General features: G+C 39.1%; 1 protein-coding gene across 3 annotated transcripts in view; it reads right to left on the bottom strand.

The window, feature by feature from the left end:
• The window catches only part of PPP4R4 (protein phosphatase 4 regulatory subunit 4), a 108616-nt gene extending 81346 nt beyond the window's left edge, over positions 1-27270 (bottom strand). Inside the window, exons 1-2 of one of the 3 annotated variants that reach the window (XM_039537868.1) lie at positions 26209-27270; positions 25646-25719 (exon numbers count right to left, since the gene is read on the bottom strand). In XM_039537868.1, coding sequence (XP_039393802.1) covers positions 25646-25719; positions 26209-26298 — 164 coding nt within the window. In that variant the 5' untranslated portion in view covers positions 26299-27270. Of the gene's footprint in view, positions 1-21584; positions 21604-25645; positions 25720-26208 lie in introns of those variants that run through there. The other 2 variants (XM_039537871.1, XM_039537869.1) reach the window with 2 other exon arrangements.
• Positions 27271-27506: the final 236 nt, after the last annotated feature.

Here is a 27506-nt window from a genome sequence, read left to right on the forward strand (position 1 = left end):
AGAACAAGGAGTAATGGTCTCAAGTTGCAGTGGGGGAGATTTAAGTTGAATATTAGGAAAACCTTTTTCACTGAGAGGGTGGTGAAGCACTGGAATGGGTTACCTAGGGAGGTCGTGGAATCTCCTCCTTAGAGGTTTTTAAGGTCAGGCTTGACAAAGCCCTGGCTGGGATGATTTAGTTGGGGATTGGTCCTGCTTTGAGCAGGGGTTTGGACTAGATGACCTCCTGAGGTCCCTTCCAACCCTGATATTCTATGATTCTATGAGTCCATCATGTCACTTTCCTCTCACAGCAGCAGGTTTAAGAATGTTGATTGTAATTTAAAACTTTATTTTACAATATTCAGTTGTATATATTTTTTTTCATCTTCTGATCTTTCAGAATACCACATTGAAATACATACAAAGGACACTGAAATTCCACAACATGAGTATAGACGAGAATATTAACTAAAATGTTATCACATTAAAGGTTGACAATTAATCTTCAGAATAACAGACAGTTTTAGTGACATCTGCAAACTCTTTTGGAGCCAAATTAGTCTAAACGCTAATAGAGATAGTTTAACAAATAAGATATAGAAAAATAACATACATGATAAAGATTTTGCATGTTGGCTATCCAACTCTTCTCCTTTTCTCTTCCTCTCTCATTCCCTCTTTTTTTCTTTCTACCTTATCTCAAGAATATAGACTGTAATTTTACCAAGAATGAAACTGTAGTTTACAATAACATCCAACTTGAGAAGTGCATCAACATTTTGGGCTTTTTAAAAAAATACATCTATTAAGATAACTAGGCTACTTCCCTAACTGAAATTAGGATGGCATTCTTTAAAATATTACAACCCACTTGTACGGCTAATTATCATATCACTGTTAAATACATAATGCTCCAGTAGAAGGCAGGAGGTCTCATTAAGTGTCTCATCTGCACTAGTGTTCCCTGCTTTAAAAACGTTGTCCACAAACACAGTTATGTTAGCCAGTTTCAACAGCTCACAGCTAAATCCAAATCTTTTTTTTTAAACCATTCAAAATTAGGGTGAACTAGATTAGAGAACAGAAAATTTAAGTACAATTTTACAAGTTTCTAGAACATGTTTTTAAACCTCTATTTAAAACTGAATGAAAGGATGTTATTAACTCAGTTACCATGAATGAGTTTACATTAAATGATTAGTTATTTTGTGATGGATGTGGTTTGTTGCTTTGGGGTTTTTTTTAAATCAAACATCAATATTTCATTATTTTATTTCAAGCAATAACACTAATGCATCTAACGTTCATTATGTGCATGTTAGTGATTTGTTTAATACTTCTTCGAAGGCTCACATGCTAATCACATTACTTGCACAATTCCCACAAAATCTTAGAGAAACAAAAGCATTACCTGGCTGAAGGACAGTGATTTGCTTTCTGAAATTCAGCAAAATGGAATTTAATGGTACATCTTAATCAACAGATACTATGACAAAATACAATCAGCTTTGTGAATAAGAAATTTAAAGAAAAGGAGTGCCTTCCCCTTTAAATGAGAACTGCTCATAGTGACTGGCTCACAGCCAATTTAGAATTTGAAGCTGGAGGCATTTCAACACCTCCACACAGCCTGTAATTTTCCAACTGTGGAAGATTTTTCTTATATTACTACTGAAGCAGTAGCATTGTGGATGCTTTTCTTTAGCTACTCAGGTCTCCAGAATTAAAGTGAATTATCTCTAAATGTTCAGATTAAGACAGTTTTAATACTGTATGATGTACCAAAATAAATGCTACATAGTTATTTCCTTCAGAGGTCACAGTAAATGCAATGTTATAGAGAAACTGTTCCTTTATTAATAGCACTAACTGCAGAAAAGCTCTGCCAGAGCCCTATACTTTAAGGCAATTTAGATCACCCTTTTTTTGTGAGCAAATTTCATGCAGACAATATCATTTATGTACAAAAATTCAGAACTAAATCTTTGGGTATTTTTCCCATCTTTCTTCAGTTTGTAATCATGGACATATTCACAACATTGTGGGTCACATTTTCAAAAAAAAAATCTCTAAATTTGCATCTTCAAAATATAATGTTGGGAACATAAATAAAAAAAATCCTGCATGCAGATTGTGCAGACAGAAAATATGGCCAAATTTAAACTTGGCACAACTGTACAGCCTTATGTGTATATAACATAATGTGACTGTGTGAATAATATTATTATTAGTCTGAGTTTGGAATGACATCACTTCAGTAATGATAAATATAATGATCAAAAGTAACGATAAAAATCTTTCTATCACATCATCTGTTTTGTTTCACCATGTATTTTAGAGAAACAAAATTACAGAAAATGTTTAGAACTTGAAACTATTGTATTGTTACTACTTGGGACATGTGCAGAAGAACTTTGAATCCAATCCTGCAAGCCCACCTCACATGGAACTCCAGTTGAAGTCAACAGGGAGAACTTAAGAGATAGGGCTCTTTTTTACTGAAAAGATTGAAAAAGTTCCTGACATGACAGCAAGTGATATGAAATTTTTAAAGAAGCAGCTTAAGGAAAATAAACATCTAGAAGAGTCAGATTATCAAAGGCCAGATCTATAACCCTTATTAATGCTGAACAGTATTTAACCACACAAGAAAATCCTATTGATGTGAGTAAGGGTTTCAGAATCTGGCCCTAAATAAGAAAGAAAATAAGAAAAGCAAAATTACATAGGAAGCTCATTAATAATTGTGGATTACCACTGTATACTGCAGATAACCAGTACATTCTTCACCATGTCCTGTACTAAAGGCTAAGAAACTGAATCTAGAATATCTAATATGTTCATATATTTATAGTTCACAAAAATCAAAACAAAATCAAGATTTAACTCACACTTCTCCTGTGATTCCCCCAAATGTGAATGTTAATAATAAAAAAAAGGTAATCACCCATCACCAAATACATTGCTTTTTAAAAAGTAAGACAACCTCTGCTGGGTCTCCATGTATTTTCTATGTTATCTATTTGAGGCCAGATGCTACAAACACTTTCTACTGGACATAAAAAATAACCGCTTTTAACCTGAGTAGTCCCATTGAAATCATAGTCTACACTCATACTAAGTGTTTCCAGGTTTGGACCTTTACTATGGAAGCCCCTCAGGGCACAAAATATGTTTTCTTTCGTGTCTTGAATAGTGTTGAATACACTGTTAGTGTTTAACCAAAAATAAACAGCAAACCTGGGCATAAACTTAAAGGAAATAAAGTCTTTAGAGAAACTAAATGCACCTGTTATCTAGAAAATGAACATCAGAACTATTAAATATTTGTATCTACTAATACAGTACTACTAAATATCAGCCCCTGTAGACATTTAGTGTGCATATTGTATTAATCTTTGGAAATTTGGGCCAGATCCAACAAATCTTTCCTATGGGGAGTAGTCCTCTCCCACATGAGAGAAGGTTTGCAGCAATCAGTCCTATATTAATTGTATTGTTAATCTTTTAAAATATACTTAAAGTGCATTCAGAATTTTTTTTAAAGAAATTAATAGTCTGATAGTCCCTGGCCCTCATTCAGGTACACGTGTCTCTCGCAAGGAGGAGAGGGTGCAAAATCTCTCTCTTGGGCATCATGCAAAGGCCAAGAACTGCTCCCCATACGCTCCCCAAGAGGTACATATTACCCTAAAGCAGAAAGATAGATAAAGTGAGGGCAGGTCCATGACCCTACCTCCCTTCTGCACTGGCCTGAAGAGTGCGGTGCATTCTGCTTTATGCTGCATACCAGAGAATGATGATGCACAATGTCTCGAAGCTCATACTTAGCCAGTGCAACTGCATACTGCCCCTTACTTAGGACTGTGGCTAAATGCTGCAACCTAGCTCAAAAGATTTGTCAGCTGGTTACGGATGAATTACTTTGTGCTGAACGTCTATTGTTATTTCTTAAATTTAGTAACCCTTATAAACCCACAGGCTTTAACAAATGCGCGTGTAGCCTGTAATAGTGATTCAGTGCCTTGGATGAGAGAATATCATGTTTGGAAGACTCTGAAGCCATGTGTTGTGTATTTTGTGTCCTGGTTATTTAATTTGCACTTCTGCAAAAGAAGCATTGAATGTGAAGGAATCTGATACTGGCAAATCAACCAGTTATGACAGCATAGTGCAATTTGCAAGCATGCCTACTGATTGACAGTTCTACTCAATTTGTAAAAACTGTGTCAAACTGTAAACACTCACACCTTTTGTCTCTAAAACACCAGTTCAAATCCAAGCAGGGGTACACAGTGTCATCTAGAGCCTGCCAGGGAGACCAGAGATCCTGGTCCAGTCTTTTTGTGGAAAGAAGGGGGTGAAGATGTAAAGATCAGACACGCCTACAGGGAACAAGCCTGAACAATATTAAAAGAGAAATAGAAAGACAGCTGGGGGCTATTTGTGTAAATCAAGCCCAGAGACTTGGAAGATCCTGGATATAGATGTGGCTAGACAGCCAGACCAATATGAGGAGGGAGGAAAGCCATCGTTGGAGGGATGTCTTTTGGAATGACTATGACCTGGTCTACCTCTGAACTTTGAGGAAAGGGAGCTTTATTGTGCATTTTATTTACTCTGTACCAAGAGGGAAGAAACCTTATGGAACTGTGTCTTTACTCCTGTGTTGAAGAAACTTAGGGACAGGGTTGGCTATACGGGAAAGAGAAATGACAGAAGTAGGCTTGAGGAAGGTGGTAGAAAGAGTAATGGGGCATGATCCAGAGGCCTGCCTTGTTTGTTTAGGGCCCAAAACTATAGTTCTCAACATAAGGAGGGCACGAGATCTGCTTTGACTCCTCACCTGTAAAGGAAGACATTGTTAAACAGCAGGTAGTAACCAAAAGTTGTATTTTTTTCTGATGGCTGCTCAGTGGCATATCGGAAATGAGTTTGGTGGTCTCAGTCAAATTGCTGGTAGACAAGCATCCACTAAAGAAGAGAGAAAGTAAACAAAAAAAAACCCCATACACCATCACAACTGGCAATCCTTAACAGAATGGGCATGGAGAATGAACTTCAACTATTCTTGTACACTGAACGGTGGCCAACCCAGTTCAAGGGTGAGGACATGGGTAGAACACTGTGTCTGTTTTGTGTATACATGTAGGACATTAAGTCTCCACGGCTGTTGATCTGTCACCATTCAAGTGCTAACATTTACATGTAAAATTATTTTAAAGAATTGTGCTCCAGTGTTAGTGCCTCAATGCATTCAAGGGGTGCTGTACGTACAGCTTTCGTTATGACTGTGTATCCTGCTATATGATCCCTTCATCATAATTTCTACTTTGTTCCAGGTGTTAGGATTTAAGGGCCAAATCCTGCAAGGTGCTGAACCCCTTTGACTTCTGTTTTTATAAAAATGGGAAATTGAGAGGGCTCAGTACCTTGCAGGATTCAGCCCTTATAGGGATTACTGAACATCAACTCCCTTTCCAAGTTTTCAATTCTCCTCCTGTAAAGTACACTGGTTGCCAAGGCAAACAACAAAAGCAGATAAATATCACTGTCAATAATAGCAACCGCATGGTCAACAAAGCTTCCTCATGCAGTACAAGGATTAGTTACTAGTTATGTAAAATTAATCTATGATTCTATGTAGTCTTCATTTACTTTTAATTTTAAAATTTTGATATAACATTTACAATGATTTAAAAATCATTACACTTCTGTCTAATTTTTAAACCTACTATTATTACAAGTAACATCTAACATTACTTAACTAGTAGAAGGTTTTTTTTGACATTGTTTATTTTTAATAGCGGAAAGAAAAACTTTTTAAAAAGTAGGAAAATATGCTTGTCATCAGCCTGCAGTTATTGACAGATGTGGTGCTTTAGACTATTTTTAACAAAAGACTAGATTTCTAGTGTTCCTTTAACATAAGAAAATGATCTTTTCTGTAGAAGAGACATCTGTTCCTTCCACCACCGCAATGCATATCTGATATGCAGTAGTTCTTGCTTTCATGTCAGGAAACGTTAACTATGCTCACATTTTAATTATAGTGCTATAAATAGAAGTTATTATGTAACAACAGAAATAAAAGTATCTAATAATTTACTTAGCTGACATTGTAATAACTATATGAAAACTGGACCCAACCCCATAGAAGGAACTATCATTCTGATACAATCACTTCACCTTAAGACCACAAGTTGGGCAAAGAATGAGAAGAAGCAGAACTACAAATTGAGTTGCTAAATTAAACACACCCTTTACCAGGGAGACTCTACAGACAATACAGCTCTTGAAGGAAACTAGTAAGTGGGTTATGCCCTACCATGTCACAAGCTGTACCGTGATACTAAATAGACATCTGGGGATAGAAGAAAAACAACCCCGACAAAAAGGGAATTTAATAAGAATTTTTGATAGATTTTGAAAGTGAGGCTATACATGAGATTTGGGAGCAAATTATTAAAAAGACAGATGTCAATATATCTATCAAATTACAGAATTTTCTGATGGTAAATGATAGTAAAGAAATAGAAGAGACTCTGTCTTCATATAAAATTGGTATCAAATTTAAGAGATATTATACTTCTGTATTAAATATATGGGCCCCTGAGATCCAGCTTCCCTGGCATTAGGAGTGTGCTCATAAGACAGAAGGCAGAATCAGATCACCTTGGCACTGCAGCGATTCCTAGCTTCCAGAACAGTCCTTTGGGGCCATCAACAGCCAATTATAATTTAAAGCACCCTTAAAGCTGCTTTAAGTTACTCCAGGAGCCAAGGGCCCATTTCTGCATATACTTACACACACTTATCTTTATGCATGCAAGTAGTCCCATTAACTTGGAACTACCCAAATGCACAATGTTAAGAACACACAAGTATTTCCAGGGTTGAGGCCCAAACATGTCTCCAGCTAGCCCCAGGATTGTTATGTTACTAAAATGGTGTAAAGCCACCTTGTCCTCCCATGAGAAGCTCAGCTGGACAAAAGAATCTGGACTTGTATTTTTAAGCTTCTAAAATGGTGTTGTAAATAAGAGACAACAAAAAATCTGAAACTATAAACTATAGTTGAGCTCTATTATAAGAAACACAGATGTCCCAATTATGATAGCCATGTTTGCCTTTTTACATTTGAATTTGCAACCCTTTTTCCATGGAATATCTGGTTTTCCAAAAACACTTTCCCTTCCTGCTCGTCTACTTCTTCCACTAAATGTGCCTCTGGGTTGTTTTACAGGGAATCTTGATAAAATCTACATTGACTTTAAACTATGAAAAAATAAATGAGTCAACTAACTTTCAGTGCCTTGGTTAATTTAACTTGTGTTACTAAATATGAACAATCCAATGGAGTTTAAATATGATTAGAAAACAATACTTAACTGGATAATATTGTAGCTATGTATTCATAGTAACCATGTTTACCAAGATCAGTTTGCTCAATTGAACATTCTTATTTCGTTTTCTTATTGAAGAATTGCCAAAAGGAATTATAATTCAGACAAGTGACCATTTTGTGACCCTGCCAAAACAAATGTACTACAGTAACCTCATTCTTCTAAGAGTCATGAATTTCTTTAACTAACTTTAAACATTAATTACTATGGGGTAACATTTCAAAAACTTGTAATTTAGAAAAACCTTCAGGATCATAAATGTGAATGTGTAGAAAAGGACACACATGGCAAGTCGCAATGCCACTCACTCAAATTTAGCCTGGCTGCCCCTCTGTCAGCAAATCTGATTGGCTCTGCAACCCTGTGAGCCTGCTTGTTCCCCCCACCCGTATAGTCCTTCCAGCACCCCTGGAACCAAGCACCCCCAGCCACTGGAGAGAAGCAGAGTGGAAGCACCAGGAACCTCAGTCCCCAGGATAGTGGGAGGATTGGATCTGGGCTTTGGGTGCTTCCTGGGGAAGAGGAGATGCCAGAGGATGAGGTCTGGGACTCCAATAGCCATTTGTCCCTCGGTGAGGATAGTGCCCTTCAGACTGAACACCTTTCTGGGTAAGAGCTTGGGGTTGGATGTGGGGCAGGGAGACCATGGAGCTAGTTGCAGGGGGAAGAGAGCTCAGAACTGGGTGCAAGACTATATGTGTGGGGTAGGGGGAAAGAGGACTGTGAGGCTGGGTGTGGGGCACAAGAAAAGGAAGACGTGTAGAGTTGGGTGCAGAGGGGAGAGTGTAGGGCTGGGCACAGAGGCAACAGTGGAGGGAATGCAGGCCTGGGAGCAGGGGGAGAGAGCTTGAGGCTTGGTTCAGGCCCAGGGAGGAAGTGCTCTGGGACCGCTCCTTAGGAAAATTCTGGTTGCATCCCTGCTCATACACAAATTCTAGCAGCAGTGAATATATTCTGCACATAAATTTCATCTTGCAGAATGAGTTACATAAAGCATCTGTTTTCACTTGTTGTCCAAATGGTTATACCAATAAGTTTATCCACAGAGGTGGCTCCATTTCAGTCATGAATGAAACAAAATCACTATAGCTTGCTAAATATATTTTAGGGTCCTTTTCAATTCAAGGCACTGCACAAATGTGAGCCATTATACACACTGGACCAACAGGCTTCCACTGTTACTTGTCTTTCCAAAGATTTCACTGGCCTGATGAACAACCCAGTGCATATAGAAGATATCTCCAAAACATATGACAGTAACCTCAAGGGCAACAACCAGAGCTTGATACCGACACTATTTTTTGGGACCTAAAATGTATGGATGAGTTTTGAACGATGCTTTGAAATGTTACAGTTTAAGATAGAGAACATATTTTTACAATCCAGAATAGGTTGTGGTGGCTGACACAGTGCATAACAACATGAGTACTGTATCCAAATGTCGCCTGCACACACTTGGACATCCTGTTTTCACTGCTGCAAAAGAGAGGGAGAAAGGGGAAGAAAATGTGAAAAAGTGAAAGTGAATGGTAAGGCAGCAATAATGGATATTTTGTATGGAATGAATGAAGAGAGACAGCAGGTCAATGAGTGAATGAAGAGGTAGGTTAAATGAAGGGAGGGTTAAAGTAAGGAGGGGAAAAGAATGGAAGAGGTAGAGACTGTACTCAGAAGTTTAAAAACTTGAGCTCGGACAGCCATTTTCCCCCTCCACACAGGAGAAAATAAGTATTAGAGGGAACACTGATCTCAATCTAAATTCCAAAATTGTGGGCGCAAAAACTTGGGTATTGAAAACAGAGCCTTGCCATTTTAAAGGCTGTTTTTGAAACTCTGGCCCTAGAGATGGTGGAGTGAAACAACCTTTATTCAGAGAATTGGATAGGACTTCCAAGGGTTTTGAACCCAGAAACAGCTCCTGAGGATTACAGGTACAATATGTTGTCTTTATAGTGATCCCAAAACCAAAAAGGGGCTCGGAATTTTGAAAAATTGTGAACTTGGATCTTGCATAAACTACCTGCTAAGCAGAATGTAAATAAGACGACTTTCTCATCCTCTAATTGTTATTCAAATCATTTCAATAGTCTTAGCTACCCAGGTCAGGTTCAAGCAGTGAGAAATAGATACACTGTATCAAACAGCTGATTGCAATTATGTTCCCTCATCTGTCAGAAGCACATAGATCAAGGACAGCTTTTCCTCAGGAAAGTGTGAATCATTTACAATTACTTCCATTTCCTGCTGCAGCTGATTCATGTTAGCTCAAAAAGAAAGAGTGGGGTGCCTGATACATATTCACTCTGGAAGTCAGATGGTGCAACAGCCTGATCCAAAGCCCATTGAAGTTAACAAGAGTCTTCCCATTGATTTCACTGGACTTGGGATCAGGCCGCAAAGCAGGTAACAGAATGAACAGACAGAAATTCAGTGGAACAAGCAAATATACTTTAACTTCCCATCTCTCCCTTGAGGAGCTTCACCTAAAAGAATATGAAATAGAAATGTATATAACTTTTCTGCCATTAAGCCCATCCACAGTGGTGATGAACACAATGCCAGAATCTGTCTAGCACCAACCAAGTTTAAACAGTCCTAATCTCAGGCCCTGGTCTTGAGTGTGATCCACATGTCAACTACACTGATCTTAAATGGTCTTTTGTGAAACTATTTTCCTCTCACATGCCTTATTTTAAATTATTCCTAACAGTATGATTATCCTAAAAGGAGCGTGACATTTTACAGTGGAAAGAATAAATAAAGCATAGACCGTACTCTCACCCACATATACTAAAATTAGATGGACATTTTCTTTAAAAGGATTGCATCTTTCCTTTGGATGCATCATGATAAAGTTCAGTGGACCAAATCCTCTGCTGGGTGCAACTCCATTGATTTCAATGGAGTTATGCCAGTTTAAACCACCTGAAGATCTGGCCCACATATTCAGTGTGCTAATATCAACATCTGTCTATAGGAGGAAAAACAGCACTGAAAAAAGGAGAGAATCCAGTAAAACAGCCACTGAGACAGCACAATGATACATATTCAGGACTGAGAAATGCTGTAATGCAGAAAACTTGTATTTGGGATCTGACTAGGCACGCTTGCCGGTGGACTTTCTGAGGCAGGATTTAACTCAGAAGTGACATACTGTACTTCGTGGTCTAGTCTTATTTCAATGCATAGAGAGCTCCAGAGTTCCATGTGTGCATTGAAGAGACCTTCATTTATTTATAAAATATTTATTTGTGCTGTTATAGCCATGAGACTTGACAGAAAGGGTTCTCCACACTGTCCTATAACTAGCATTTTGTAGGTACTGCTTTGAACAGCATCAGCTTAACCAAACTCACTAGCAGAGGGAAGTGCTCAGGTGACAGAGAGAAAGGAAAAACAACAATTAAGCAGTAGTCAGTGAAGGAACAGAGTTTAGGAAAAGAACATTAATATTCTCTGTAGAGCCTGAGCAATAGGATAACAATGGATTCTTTACACTTACAAAATATCATTCATCAAAGATCTGAAAGAATTGTTAATAATATGAAGAAAACCTCCCAATACCATTATAAGGACGATCATCATCCCCATTTTACAGACAGGTAAATCAAGGCAAAGAGAACTTTTGTAATTTACGCTAGATCAAAGAGAGATACAGTGAAACAGCAAAGAATAAAATCCAGGAATCCTAATTACCATTCTCTTACCCTAACAACAAACTACTCTTGGAAAACTTCATTTCAAATGGCTGAAATATTAAGAGATAAAAGTGCAAGGACTATATTATGTCTGCCCATAGCAATGTGGCCCATGCTTAAATCCACCGGATAATCCATTATGAAATCATGTTATAAGTGTTGTTTTCTTGTAGAATACTATAAACATGTGAGGTCTAAAAACTTGCAGTGCACCTTTAAAAAGCAGTTACAGTGAGGTTTTTAATCTGGAGATAAAGATAATATGAGATGCATACCATATAGTTACACAAAGACACAGAACAGATTAAAACCCCTATTTAAACTGTCATCTTCCTTTTCTCTGTTATGTATTTATTTAGCACAGACTGTGCTTGATCTAGTCCAAAAAAAAATCCCAACCAAAACCACAAAAAACAGACATCCCTGCCTTGAAGATTTTATAATCTAAATAACTCTTCCAGCTCCTGATATGGTAAGGAGCTGTGTTCCCTAATCTAAAATGAGCTATTTAATAAAATTACAGAAAGAGTATTACTATTTTTTATTATTATTAACAGAAACATTCACATATTTCCCATATCATGGCACTTCTGCCTCTCTTGGAGGGATGTTTGCTTAAGTTAGCTGAAGACACACCAGGAGATATGTTCTTTTTTCATAAACCAGATTCCTAGAACTCTTTCTATGTAAATCCTCAAGATTTAAATATTTGAAGTATTTTTTATATTTTTTACTGTCTTGACAAGGTGGGTTTTTAAGATGCATCCACAGAGTTCTCTTTTTTCTCTGAAAAAGAATCTGAGCTGGAGTTATTTCTCACCAGGTTAAATCCACAAAAGAAAACTTTCCAATATCCCCGAGTTATTGTTGGTAAAGGTGTATCATCTATGCTTACTTGAAGATTCTCCTTTGGAAAAAATTCATGGCTGTTTCTCAGTAAATATTCAGGCGACATATAGAATGATTAGAGCTAAAGCCACTAGCCAGAGTGGTTATAAGTCACCTGTTTTCTGAACTTGTCCTACAGTGTCCCAAGGAGACACAACAAGTATTACATTACCATTGGTCCAAGCACACCCAGGCCAAACAACTGTGGTCAACTAACACTAACTGTCTCTCTTTCCAACATGAAAGGAACAAAACAGTAATTTGAACTTGCACTAGAAGTGAGTACTCACTATAGCAGCTTCAAATGTAGTTTCCCCCCCAAAAAAAATTTTTAGTGCATCTCTACTCAAAAAAAACAACAACAAAAATACCCAAAAACCTTTATGACATGCTTCTGAGTAAAGAGGAACTGGGAAATAGTCTGGGAAGCATATCCATTCTGAGATGGGTGGCTTGCCTCCAAAAGTCAATGACAAACAGGCTTCACTGAAAGAAAACTGGCTACAGAGACCAATTTGCAAAATGAGAACAAATGGTCTACCTGAACTAGCAGATCCATGAGAGCGGGGCGGAGAAGAAGACAGAAGGATGGATAAATAACTCCTCTCCTTTCCCGTCCCCATCCCTCCCAAAAAATAATAAGATGGGAAAGGAGAGAATGAGATTACCACCCTCTGAGGGTGTAGTAAATGCTCCCTAGTTTTTGCAAGTTATTTAGATTCCATAGTGATGGATACCTAAGAATACATAACTCAAATAAAAGAAAGTGAAAGAAAAGGTCTGCACAAGTGCAAACAATTTCCTAGCTAAACTAAGAACAAAACTGGACGTTTCGCTACAAGATATCTAGTAATAGTCTTTATCCTATGGACCCAGACCTCCTCTAAGTAGGTACAACTCTGTTCATGTGAATTAGTTTGCATCAGGCTTGAATCTGATGTTCCATGCCCTCTAGCTAGAAAGAAGAGTAAAAGTTAGAGATGAACAAAGAGCATTATACAATATTACTTTTTAATTTTAGTATTAAATCCACACTGTACCATGTTCCTATGAACACTCACAGTGTGGCTTTCACAGATTCTAAGGTGAGAAGGGACCATTGTGATCATCTAGTCCAGGGGTTGGCAACCTTTCAGAAGTGATGTGCTGAGTCTTCATTTATTCACTCTAATTTAAGGTTTCGCGTGCCAGTAATACATTTTAATGTTTTTAGAAGGTCTCTTTCTATAAGTCTATAATATATAACTAAACTATTGTTGTATGTAAAGTAAATATGGATTTTAAAATGTTTAAGAAGCTTCATTTAAAATTAAATTAAAATGTAGAGCCCCCCGGACTGGTGGCCAGGACCCCAGAAGTGTGCGTACCACTGAAAATCACCTCACGTGCTGCCTTCAGCACGCATGCCATAGGTTGCCTACTCCGATCTAGTCCAACCTCCTGTAGAGCACAAATCATATAACTTCCCAAAAATAATTCCTAGATTATACCTTTTAGAAAAACATCCAATCTTGATTGAAAAATTGTCAGTAATGGAGAATCCATCATGATCTTTGTTAAATTGTTCCAATGGTTGATTACTCTCACTGTTAAAAACATACACCTTATTTCCAGTCTGAATTTATCTAGCTACAACTTCCAGCCATTGCATTGTTATACCTCTATCTGCTAGACTGAAGAGCTCACTATCAAATATATGTTCCCCACGTAGGTACTTATAGATTGTGATCAAGTTACCCCTTAATCTTCTCTTTGTTAAGCTAAACAGATTGAGCTCCTTGAGTCTATCACCATAAGGCATGTTTTCCAATCCTTTTGCAGTGATGCAATGACTAAGGAACAGTATTCATTGTCAAGTATCAGAGGAGCAGCCGTGATAGTCTGTATCCACAAAAAAAGCAAGGAGTCTGGTGGCACCTTAAAGACTAACAGATTTATTTGGGCATAAATTTTGGGGGTACAAAACCACTTCTTCAGATGCATGGAATGAAAATTACAGATACAAGCATAAATATACTGGCGCATGAAGAGAAGAGAGTTACTTTACAAGTGGAGAACCAGTGATGACAAGACCAATTTCAATCAGGGTGGATGTGGTCCACTCCCAATAATTGATGAGGAGGTGTCAATACCAAGAGAGGGAAAATTGCTTTTGTAGTGAGCCAGCCACTCCCAGTTCCTATTCAAGCCCAAATTAATGGTGTTAAGTTTGCAAATGAACAGTAGCTCTGCAGTTTCTCTTTAAAGTCTGTTTATGACATTTTTTTGTTGCAGGATGGCTACTTTTAAATCCATTATTGAATGTCCAGGGAGATTGAAGTGTTCTCCTACTGGCTTTTGTATGTTACCATTCATGATGTCTGATTTGTGTCCATTTATTCTTTCATGTAGAGAGTGTCTGGTTTGGCCAATGTACACGGCAGAGGGGCACTGCTGGCACATGATGTGTCACAGATGTTATATGCATTGTTTTTACTTAACTGTGTCCTGTCATAATGTAATAGCAAATATTTACATTATAAATACCCCTGTAACTAAATACCATCAGACATCAAAGAAGCCTTGTGGTATGTTAATGAAGGACTTTATCAGAAAAAGTGCTAATTCCAAAGCAAATGGCCATCACTCACAAAGTGCACTCCTCGCTCACCATTATCAAAGGAAAAGCCCACGTGGCTAGAGAAAGACTGTCAGCTTCTTTTCTGTGAGAAGAAGCTATAAGAAGAGATTCAAAGAAAGATCCTTTATCTCTGAACTGTTTGGACTCTTACAGGGGTGCGTACCAGATGCAAAGCGGAGATCCCCAGAGACAATCTGGGTACCCTGTAAAGACTTTGGGGAAGCTGGCAGTTTATTACATCTCTGCCATCATTTGGAATTACAAACTGTGATTCACCTGTATATATATTTTACCTGCTTTAATCTCTCAATCACTCTCATTTCCTTCTCTTAGCTAATAAATCTTTAGTTAGTTTACTAGTATTATCTGGTGTAAGATCTGGAGTACCAATTAATCTGGGTAAGTGACTGGTCTCTTGAGACTGGGAGAAACATGATGTTGTGTAATTTTTGGCTTAAGTTTTTTTATCACAAAATCCAGTTTCTCTGAATGGCAAGATAGGATGGACAGCCTAAGGGGACTGTCTGTTACTCCATGGTAAGAATGGTATAGTGATCCAGGAGTTCACATTTGGTAGTGGCTTGGTGAAATCAAATTATAGAACACATCAGTTTGGGATATATGCTCTGTTTCTGAAAATCTGCCCTGAGGTAGGAACTCACAGCTGTGAGCCACTCCAGTCAGTGTAATAATATTAACTGTTGTTAATCACCAAATGTTTAGACCTGTATGCGAGGACAGCACAGAGGAGCTAAATATGAAAGGAGACAGGGACTAAACACTACTAAACAGAGAATAGTGAGATTTATTTTGATTTATGATTCCTTTATTAATTGGCCTTTCTTAAGACAGCTCTTTAAATAGCTTCTTCTAAAATAAATGACTGAAATATTTTTTTTCAATTTCATACAATTTAGTTAAGATTGCTTACCTTGCCCACCTATAAACTCTCTGGTTATTAATAATTAACCAACATGATCCACATGTTCTTAAACAATTATTTTGCTTACCCATAAATAGCCTTCTTATCTGTGAAATAAGGCTATTTATTTCTCAATAAATATTCTATTTATAAATATTCTATTTAAGGCTATTTATTCTCAATAATTTTGGGAAATAAGACTTTGGTTTCGATTTACCAAGAAAGAAGTGCTCCACCAAAAGCAGGCCCATTCTCAAAGGTGTAATCCACGTGAAAAGCTCTCCGCAGAGAAACACAAAAAAGAGATTGTAACCAAAGTAACTAATCATTTGTGTTCTGTTATTTATGTTGTTTAATGTTTATTTTTCTTTCTTTAATATAATATTAATAAAATAGCCCAAACGGTGATTATTTTATTTGCTTTCAATCACAGTATCCCCTAAACACTAAGGATGGGGTGCAGATTAAAGATTATCTAGGCATGGCCCAACACCTAAGCAAATACTTCCCCTCAGTTTTTAATGAGGCTAATGAAGAGCTTGGAGTAGTGGCAGGGTGGCTAATGGTAACAAGGATATGGAGATATAAATTACCACATCTGAGATTAAAGTCAAACTCAAACTGTTTAATGGGACTAATCAGGGGGCCTGGATAATCTCCATCCAAGAATATTAAAGGAACTGGCACATGAAATTGGAAGCCCAATAGCAAGGATTTTCAAGGAATCTATAAACTCGGGGGTTGTACCCTATGACTGAAGAATTGCCAATATAGTTCCTATGCTTAAGAAAGGGGAAAAAAGTGATCCAGCAAACTACAGGCCTGTTAGTTTGACCTCCGTTGTATGAAAGATCTTGGAACAAAGTTTGAAAGAGAAAGTAGTGAACAGTATTCGAGATAAAATACAACATGGTTTTACAAAAGGTAGAACACGCCAGACCAACCTGATTTCCTTCTTTGAGAAGATAACTGATTTTTTAGACAAAGGAAATGCAGTAGATCTCATCTACCTGGATTTCAGTAAGGTATCTGATACAGTTCCACGTGGAAAATTATTAGTTAAATTGGAAAAGATGGGGATTAATATGAGAACTGAAAGGTAGATAAGAAATTAGTTAAAGGGGAAACTACAATGGGTCATACTGAAAGATGAATTGTCAGGCTGGAGAGAGGTTACTAGTGGAATTCCTCAAGAACCAGTCTTGGGACCAATCTTATTTAACACTGTCATTAATAACCTTGACACAAAAAGTGTGAGTGTGCTAATAAAATTTGCGGATGACACAAAGTTGAGAGGTATAGCCAATAAGGAGGAGAACCAGAATATCATACAAGAAGAACTGGATGATCTTGTAAACTGGAGTAATAGAAATGGGATGAAATTTAATAGTACAAAGTGCAAGGTCATGCATTTAGGGACGAACAACAAGATTTTTTTCTATAAGCTAGGAACTTATCAGTTGGAAGCAACAGGAGAGGAGAAAGATCTGGGTGTATTGGCTGATCACAGTATGACTATGATCCGTCAATGTGATTCGGGAAAAAGCCTAATGCTGTCCTAGGATGCATCAGGCAAGGTATTTCAGCAGAGATAGAGAAGTGCTAGTAACCTTATATAAGGCACTGGTGAGACCTCATCTGGAATACTGTGTACAATTCTGGTCTCCCATGTTTAAGAAAGATTAATTCAAAGTGGAAAAGGTGAGGAGAAGGGCTACTAGGAATGGAAAAACTAACTTATGAGAGGATACTCAAAGAACTTGGCTTGTTTAGCCTAACCAAAAGAAGGATGAGGTGAAATATGATTGCTCTATATAAATACATAAGAGGGATAAATACCAGGGAAGGAGAGAGTGACACTACACCCCATATTCTTCATAGAAATATGGTTATGATATGATTATGGCATAACTAAGATGTATTTTATGCAAGGTGGGTCATACGAGATATCATTGGAAAGGATATGATTTACTGAATATGATTAACCTATTTGTATGCATGGACCATTTTTGCATCTCAAGTTAGGAATATTGTCTATGCATCTATTACAAATGTGTTTACACCTGGGGAACACCCACTAGACAGAATGAAATCAGTCTGGATAGCCGGTTGGGAAGGGCCATTAGGGAAAACAATAAGTCATTGAAGATGCTAATTTCCCACCAGGAAGTCTTCCTGGGGACGCTACAAACAGCCTCTGAGTTATGGCTTCAGGGACATGTGACCAAGTCACCTGGTCTCCATGGACTCCATGATAATATTAGTATTTTTCCACCGACTGGGGGTGGAAATCACACTGGAAGACAAAGGATTCCCGCCATATATAAAAACTATTTAAGGCAGGGGATTGACATCATCGTGGTTCATTCTTCATTGACTCACCAGCCAAGAAACACCTGTGGGAAATACCTGAGAAGAGAAAAACTGGACTAGGGGAGAAGGGCTGAGCCCAGGCAAGAGGGTTGTCTCGCCTGTGAAAGGAATATCTGGAGTTTTAAGCTGCAAGCCAGTGCAGCTCGGCTTCAAGAATCTCTGCAATCTACCTAAAACAACATTTAGGGTAAGAATTTGCTACTTATAACCTGTTTCTTTAGTAGACTAAGCTTAAATTGCATATTTGTTTTATTTGATCTGTTTGCTATCCCTTACAATCACTTAAAAATATCTCTTGTAATTAATAAACTTGTTTTGTTTTTTTCTAAAACCAATGTGTGTGGAAATCATACACTGGGGCAGAATGCTGTGTATATCCCTCTCCACATTGAGGAAAGGGGGCAAATTTCATGAGCTTATGCTGTACAGTTCTCTGTGTAATGCAAGACAGTACAATTTTGGGTTTACCATCTAGAGAGGTGTGTGCACTTGAGTATTGGGCAATTCCTTAGCTAAGTTGTCCCATGCAGAGCTGATCTCAGCATCTGTGTGTATAGCTGCACCTGGATGTGTCGCTACCTGTACGTGTGCTGTTAAAGTGCAGTCTGAAGCCTGGGAAAGGCCTTGACAAGCTGCATAGCAGTGCAGTATAAAGGGAACCCAGGCTGGTGGATCAGGTGGGCTCAGTGGTACCCCAGTTCCAAGTGGCACCCTGGGGAGGGGTGGGAGAGAAACCCATCACAGAGAGGAGTTATTTAAATTAAGTACTAATGTATAAATAAGAGCAAATGGCTATAAACTGGCCATCAACAACTTCAGGCTTGAAATTAAGAGAAAGTTTCTAACTATCAGAGGAGTGAAGTTCTGGGACAGCCTTCCAAGGGAAGCAGTGGGGCAAAAAACCTAACTAGCTTCAAGACTGAGCTTGATTAGTTTATGGAGGGAATGGTATGAAGGGACTGCCTATGATGGCATGTGGCCCATCGGCATCTGCCAGTAGCAAAAATCCCCAGTGGCTGGAGATGGGACACTAGATGGGGAGGCTCTGAGTTAGTACAGAAAATTCTTTCCCAGTTATCTGTCTGGTGGGTCATGCCCACATGCTCAGGGTCTAACTGATTCCCATATTTGGGGTCAGGAAGGAATTTCCCTGTATCAGATTGGCAGAGACCCTAGGGGGGTTTCGCCTTCTTTTGCAGCATGGGGCACAGGTCACTTGCAGGTTTAAACTAGTGTAAATGGTGAATTCTCTGCAACTTGAAGTCTCTATTTTGAGGACTTCAGTAACTCAGCCAGATGTTAAGAGTCTATTTCAGTGTATTGTTTCTCTAGACTAAATATTTTGAGCATTTTGGGGGAGGGGAATTACTTGACATTCAACACAATTTAAATTACTCTTTGTACCCACAGTTAGCATTCAATGGCAAATAAATGGCAAAGGTGTGTTCTTAAAATGATCTTCTTATGGACGATACAGCAGAGTTAGTTATAGCGAGAGCAGTGATTTCATAAACTCTGTTGCACATGACAGCCATAAGAAAGCAAGTTTTAATAAATTGAGACATTTGACTCAGTAGTCCCATATTTCCAAAGACTGGCAAGGCTAAGTACTGAAGAACATAGGCTAGGTCTCAGACTGGCAAGTTCTATGCAAAGGCTGATATGGAAAAATGAGTATGTTTTGAAAGAGCTCTGAAATCTAAATTTAGAATGCCACTAAAATGTTAACTTTGGGAAATAACATTGCAGAGTTTTACACATTTCTAGTGCTCCCATCACAGTGGCATCTAGATGCCAAGTTCTTTTTCTACCTTCCATTCAATATGGTATTTGTACAAGTCTTCCTCTGAGGGAATAACCATATCTTTTGCTAAAGATGTCACTGCAGCATTAATTTTTTTATTAGACGCTCTTTTATCTCTCAAGCCTGGAAAGCTTCTCTCTCTCAAGGGGTTTAGTGGCGTACAGAGCAGCTGCTGCCCCATCTTCCCCACTCCATCTCACCAGTTCCTGATTGTACAGAAGGCCATCCAATGTCTGTGTGAACCGGGGGAGTCTGCAACAGTTTTACCTCTTCCCTGTCCTCAGGGTTAAGAGGCTTCTCAGGAGCATGGTGCTACCCTCCACTCTGTATAGCTGAGTCACTCTCAACTACCTTTCAACGTTCAGATATGACAAATGTTTAATTACCTTTGACTTTTTACAGACTCGTTTGTTGCATTTAAAATATTTTAAAGTAGTCAATATAAGCAAAGATAATATTTTCGCAGAACTGAATTTAATAAAAAGCTATTTAGCACTCAGGAAAAGTTCTCTTTTTGGATTTTTTGCTTCACTAATTTCTTATCAGTGAATTTATTTGCATAACAGAAACAATGTCAGACAACTAATTTATGCAAATAAATGGATCAATAATGCAACTTCAATATTGCAGTTTACAAAATAAGAACAAAAAGCTGTTAAGCTACAATCACAAGCATGCCTAAGAACATAAAAGAAAAGTGAAGAGAAAGAAAGTCTTGTTCGTTATGTTAATATTTGCAACTTAATGATGCAGATAAAAAACTATTTTGCTACACTGCTGAATACAACAATTGGATATTTCAAAATCCTGCGTAGGCACCATGGCCACAAAATGTGAAGTCCTATGTTTTGAAGCAGTTTTAGCAGTTCTCATAACCTCAAATTCTGCAAGACTTGCAATGAAATTATCTTAAAAACTTCAGCTCCTGGAGTTGTACACTTAAATGAAAATCTCAGCTCTCATCTACAACAAAAAGAAGGCAAACAAAAAACCCAAGATTTATTATTAGTAAAATCTCATGATTTTTAACTGCTTGATGTTAGCAACAATGTAAATTTATAAAAGTTCACTAAAATTTGCAAATACACCAGTTGATCTAAGATGTCTGTGATAAGGTAGTGTTTCTGCAGTTATTGTGCTTATATAAACATGCTAAGGTTCTAAGAGTTGCATTCTTTCATATCTATAACAGGTTTTACTTAGTCTACAATAATCTTCAGTGTTAAATGCTTTGCTAAAATATAGTGATTTTTTTAAAACTGTGAGACAAGATGCTTCCTACTACAAAGCATGTTCCCAAAACGGTGAATAATTGAACCTTCTAACTTGATAACATATTATTCCTCTGTCATTTTCAGTACAACAGAAATGGCAAGTCCTGGAAGCTTTCAAAAATAAGCAAGCATAAAGAAACAAACCAGAGTAGCGGAATACAATACTATACATCAGGGGTCAGCAACCTTTCAGAAGTTGTGTGCCGAGTCTTCATTTATTCACTCTAATTTAAGGTTTCACGTGCCAGTAATACATTTTAACCTTTTTAGAATGTCTCTTTCTATAAGTCTATAATATATAACTAAACTGTTGTTGTATGTAAAGTAAATAAGGTTTCTAAATATTTAAGAAGCTTCATTTAAAAATAATTTAAAATGTAGAGCCCCCCGGACTGGTGGCCAGGCCACAGGCAGTGTGAGTGCCACTGAAAATCAGCTCACGTGCCACCTTCGGCACACGTGCCATAGGTTGCCTACCCCTGCTATACATGCAAGTAAGACCACTAGGGAAATTTATCACAGAAGGCTTCAGAAAATAATCACAGAACAGCGTGCATGCCAGTGATAGATACTATCCCAATACCAAATCAAATATCTTTGCAACAAATAATATGTACCTTTTAACAGTCATAATCCATCACTGCATATCATGCTGACCAATACGGTCTCATTGTTTAGCTGGGCTCTCTTGTCTGTCTATATCCATCTGTTGTCTCTTGTATCAAACTTAGATTGTAAGCTCCTTAGGGTAGGGCCAGTCTTTTTGTTCTGTGTTTGTACAGCACCTAGCACAAGGGGGTCTTGGTCCATGTTTAGGGCTTCTAACTGCTACAATAATACAAACAATAAATAATAATTATCATCATTTTGCTACTGACATTATGCCCCAAAGTAATTAAGGATGTTACTTAGCTGCCAACACCGCTGTGAGACAGACAAGTTTTATTTCCCCCATTTTACAGGTGTGCAAACTTAGACTGGGGAGTTAAATGACTTGCCCAAAGGGAATCAGTGTCAGATGTTATTACAATTAATGACTTCCTGATTTGGAGCCACATGATCGTTCCACTAGACCAAGGGTGGGCAAACTTTTTGGCCTGAGGGCCACATCGGGTTCCGAAACTGTATTGTCAGGGGGTGGGGTTGTGGATAGGGGTCGGGGCAGTCCGAGGCCGTGGGGGGGTGGAGGGGGGTGGGGTGTCCCGGGAGGGGGCGATCAAGGAACAATGAGCAGGTGGGATGGACAGGTTGCGGTTCTGAGGGGGGCAGTCGGGGGCGGGAAGTGGGAGGGGGTGGGGGCCTGGCTGTTTGGGGAGGATCAGCCTTCCCTACCCAGGCTGTAGTGTATTAAATTGCGCTCCGTAGAAATGTGATACTTACGGAGCACCAGGACTGGCAGTTGTAAGTTGTACACTGTAAGTAGCACATTCCTATGGGGAGCAATTTAATATACTACATACAGAAGCTGGCAGCCCCACCGCCCAGAGCACTGGCGGAACAGAGAGCTCAGGCTGCGGGGGAGGGGCCGGGGGCTAGCCTCCCCAGCTGGGAGCTCAAGGGCCGGGCAAGACAGTCCTGTGGGCCGGATGTGGCCGGTGGGCCATAGTTTGCCCATGTCTGCACTAGACCATGCTGCCTTTCAATTATTGCACCAGTTATTCAAACCCAGTTCTCCAAAACACTGATTATCTGAAATTATAAAACATCCGCTTAACACCAGAATTTCATTTTTCAAAATTTGACCGTTCTCAAAAGTCACTTGGGTAAGGGAGGATTTACCTGCAAATATAAATATATATATATAAATTTAGAGCACAAGTTTTCCCTGTGTAGAAACAATGTGGACAAGACAATCAAAGTTACACACAAAAAAACAACAACCCAGTATTATTGAGTCAACAAAACAAAAATCTGTTCACAGGCAGTGATCAAACTAGAATTAAAATAAAACAAGATCCTCATGAAAGTAATACATCACCAAAAGCAGATCAGTGTTATTTGAATTGCGGTAGCACCTAGAGGCTCCAATCAAGGATTGGGGCTCCAGTATATTATACACTATATACACACAATCAGCGCTGAAAGAGGCCTGAAAAAAAGTGTGTGGAGTGTCTCATTAACCACACATCTACATGATTAATTGCACCCGAAAAATCAATCCTGGCTTTTACAGTCCAACATCAGTTCTGCACTTGAAACCCATATTAATGTTACCCCTATCAGTTCTGCCTAAAATATGAAGAGAGCAAGTACAAGACCTGAAAAATAGGCACTGATTGATGAGATAGATAAGAAAGCTGAGGAATTAAGACATCATCATAGAGTATGCGAGGAAATTCAGTAGAAGAAAACAAAGTAATTCATGCATCAAAAATCTCAGACAACTAAAATGTTACTACTGTTCTCCACAAGAAAGGTGACAACATCTAACTGCAGACTAGTGATTCAGTAGCAAAAGACTTGAGAAAAATAACTCTGAGCACAACAAAAATTACATTAGCATGTAGGAAATAATATTAAAATATTGTTTGTTTTGTTTTAAGAGACTAAGGTATGTTGTAATGTGAGGATTCAGACAGGACTCTCGCTTTCAGGTGCTTTTTATTATTATCAAATATTTATATTACTGCAGCATCTAAATGCCTCAGGCAGCATCGGAGCCCTATTGTGCTAGGTGTTGTACAAACACATTACTACTTTAAGGACCAAGAACTACTCACTTTAATAAAGTTAAGCATCCATATATGTTTGCTGGATCAGGGCCCTAAGATGATAAGTTGACAATAGGAAAGATAGAGCAAGTGGGATACAACCATAATATAAAATATACTTTTACATATATACACACATAAAAATGGAATTTCTTAAATTATTATGAACAGACAAAGCAACAACTTTCTCCATCTGGAACTCAACCCAGTCCTCAATAAATTGATCAATTTTTCATAGGTATCAGTGCACAAGGACCAGCATGCACAAGGACCAGCATGGAAGAAGGTACATAGACCTCGGGGTAAGAAGCTGACATCACTGGCAAAGAGGAATAGGTGCGGACAGGGGAGGGAGGGAGACAATGTGATATAATAGATAAGAATATTGGAGACAAAAATACATCATTGTGTGATATAGACAGGATACCACTTCTGCTACAGGCTGGGTGCCATTCCAGCTCCTTTTTTCCCCACTTACAGCCCACCCAGCATGAGAGAGGAAATTTCTTCCATGGTATCAAATGACAAAAGCTTCCACTGGATTAACATGTATACCCCAGACAGTTTTATTACAATGAGAAACCATTTCATAAAAAAGCTTATCAAGTATAGATGAAAGTTACTTTCAACAATATAAGGACTACAATTAGATAGACATACAAACATCTTTTCCAGGGGCATATTTTTTTGCCTTGCACAGCTGGGCAGGTCACAGAGAAAGGAGATAAGAAAGTCAAGAAGAGTCCAAGGCCAGGTTGAAAAGCAACTAGCAAAATGAAAGATATGACAATTAGGCTCCTTCTTTACCCTTTAGCCAGACAGTGTTCCAATAATGACATATTGTTGGAAACACGATCTTTAATCAGGAAAGGATGAAAAAAAATTGCCATCATGCAGAAAAGAAACTAGTGATTGTTTAAATATCCCTATTCTCTTGTACTTCCATTGGAATCAATATGACTACTCATATAATTGCATTAGTAAACATTGCAAAATCAGACCTTTAATAATTAGAACATTCAAAATAAAAAAATAAGCCATAGCTAAAATTTATTACCAAAAGTACAGCAGATGGCCAAAAATGCAGGCCTACCAATACTGCCAAGCAGACTAGACCAAAAAAAAAAAAATAGGGAACTAAAAAACATACTGAAAATTTTGAAAACAAGCATGGATTCAGAGAGCACTAAAGATAGCTGATAGATAAATTGTGAGGAAGCTAGCAGCTGGCTCTCCAATTACTGAGTATTGTATAAAAGTATATATTCAAATCAAAATCCTTCAGAACACTTATCCCCTCAAAGTTGACATCTGCAGTAGAGTCAAAAGAGATCTGGGTTTGAAACAATTATAATTTAAAACAATTAAGCAACAGTAACTAGACACTTTAGGGAACTGGAAGAGGAGGGTAAAATGAGAAACAAGAACATAGTTAAATATTAAAATAATCTGTTACACACTATTTTCTTAGGACTGTGAGATTGATCTCTCAAACAGTCCCCCTCTTTATACTGCCGAGAAGCATGCAATACACTCAAACAGCTCTGTTCCATGTCTGCATAATCATTGCTCTTGCTATGGAGTGAATATGAAGTTAGTCACTGATGGCTCTCTTTAATACCAACACTCAGCTCAGTGAACCTTGCAAAACCAATTACAAGGAAAAAAAAATGAGGTACAACTCCTTAATGGAGAGGGACATCTCAGGAACATACTCAGCAAATAAACACTTGTAGGTCTATAGCGGTATACTATCCAATGCCAGTTTGTGTAAGTTTAACAAAATGATAGGGCAACACACCTATTTTATCTTGCCTCTATTTGTAATCATCCAAACAGTAAGAAGAATAAAACCAAGAAATGTTAGAGACAGAAAACACAAGGTAACAGAAATAGGGGTACTAAAATAAAAACTGGACATTGTCAATATGGACAGCAACATCTCACAACAATATTTTAGGTCATACCTGAGTAGATACACAGCTCTTTCAATATCGTTGAGTTCTTCATCAACTGTCAATCTCTCTATTTCTTCTGGTGTCTATCAAGTGTGAAATACAAAATATGATTTTAAATACATTACTATTTCCCTGTTTTAGTTGCCTTATAATAACCCTTTCTCCCAACCTCCAGAGATAATTACATGGTTAATAGGAATTTAACCCTTAACATTTCAAATAAGGCTTCAAATTCAGTCAGATAAATCTTTAGCCAGAAATATGTTAGTGATTCTAATAAGATTCTGTTTTAACATTTATTCTTATAATATATTTCATATATATTTATAATTAACATAGACATATGAAAGTTACTGTAAACATCAACTACCTTTTCTCTATGTTTTCTTACTTACGTTTTTGTTTATACCTAGAAACATTAACTAAACAGAATTCAAGAATGTTAATTTCACCACAACTGAAAACAATTTTTAAAAATAAGGTGCTCCCAGAGCAGCCAGCTATGCATAAATACAAGCCTGAAATAATTCTAACAGGATTTTAAAGCATCATTCTGGTTTTAAAGTCTATACCTTTAAACTCCTGCGCACCGGCCTTTCTATAATAGTAAGTTCCTGCAGGTCTTCTATGTATCCAAATAAATTGTTCTGACTAAAATCCATTTTGGAGGAGATGATTAAAGGATGCACGTAATAACTACAGCCCTTGGCAAACCATGATCCATCCAAGCCTCACATTGCATTCAGTAGGAGAGGAGTCCACACAACACCCCTTCCACCGATGCACTTGAGTGTCGAGCAGTGACTGCCTCTTCCTCATAGGAAGCCGCTGAGCCCACACCACCCAGGAGGGGCCTCAGCAAACACAATGCGGCACCGGCACAACCTACTGCTGCTTCTCGGTGAGCATCACTCGACTCTGAACACAACCTCCTGGAAGGAAACTTTCTCCAGCTGCTTTACTTCCCTTAGTCCCTCCAGCGTCTGCAGGCAGCGGCAGGCACCAGCACTCCCACCCTTCGCTCCGCGTGCCCTGCTGTAGGTGGAAGGGGGGCGGTTGCTTCGGCTTTCTCCTCCACGCAGAAGCGATGCTCGTGTCTTCAGGCGGGGGGAGGCGGAGGAGGAGGCAAGCTGTATCGGGGGCGGCGGCCCCTCTCCTCCGGTAGGCAGCAGCCCGTGGGTGTCGCCCCCTCAAGGGATCGGGCTGAAGGGCGCAGTTGTTTGTGGAGCCTCTGTGTAAAGGGGGCAGATGGGGGCAAGTCCCCTAAACGGCTAGGTTGGGGGGCAGTGGGTCCTTCTGCCGCAGGCCCCCCAAGAGCGGTGGACGGGGAGCAGTTCCTGCAAGAGGAGGTGTTGGCGGGCGCGGTTAGGCCCCGCTCCCCTTGCGCATCCCCGGGTCGTTATCCGCCAGGGTAGGTTACCAGTGAGGGGGATGCGGTGCAATCGCCCCGGGACGGCCCTCGGGCAGGACAGTGGCTTTCCAGGCGCCGGGCTGCGCTCCCTTCTCCGGCGAGGCCTCCGCGAAGCGCAGAGCCGCCGCTCAACTACCGAGAGCAGGGCAGGAGCCGCCCCCAGCACCGCGGAGCTGGTCGCCGGGGCAACGCGCCGCTACAGCAGCCTTCGCGGGGCAAAAGAGTTGCCCGAGCACGGCAATATCCGAACGCGCTGGGGGATACGGGGAGGGGCGCCGGCGGCACGACCCCGCCGCAGGTCACCCCGGAATGCGAGGGCTCGATCTCTAGGAGCGAGGCGGCCAGGAGCGGGGCTCACGCTTGTCTCACACAGCCCCGTGTCACGGCTCTCCTCACACCCGATGGCAGAGCGCTCGTCTCTCTCACACTCACCCACCCCCCAGCCCTGTGTCAGGGCTC

Source organism: Mauremys reevesii, linkage group 4, assembly GCF_016161935.1.
Source record: "Mauremys reevesii isolate NIE-2019 linkage group 4, ASM1616193v1, whole genome shotgun sequence".
Taxonomy (NCBI): domain Eukaryota; kingdom Metazoa; phylum Chordata; order Testudines; family Geoemydidae; genus Mauremys; species Mauremys reevesii.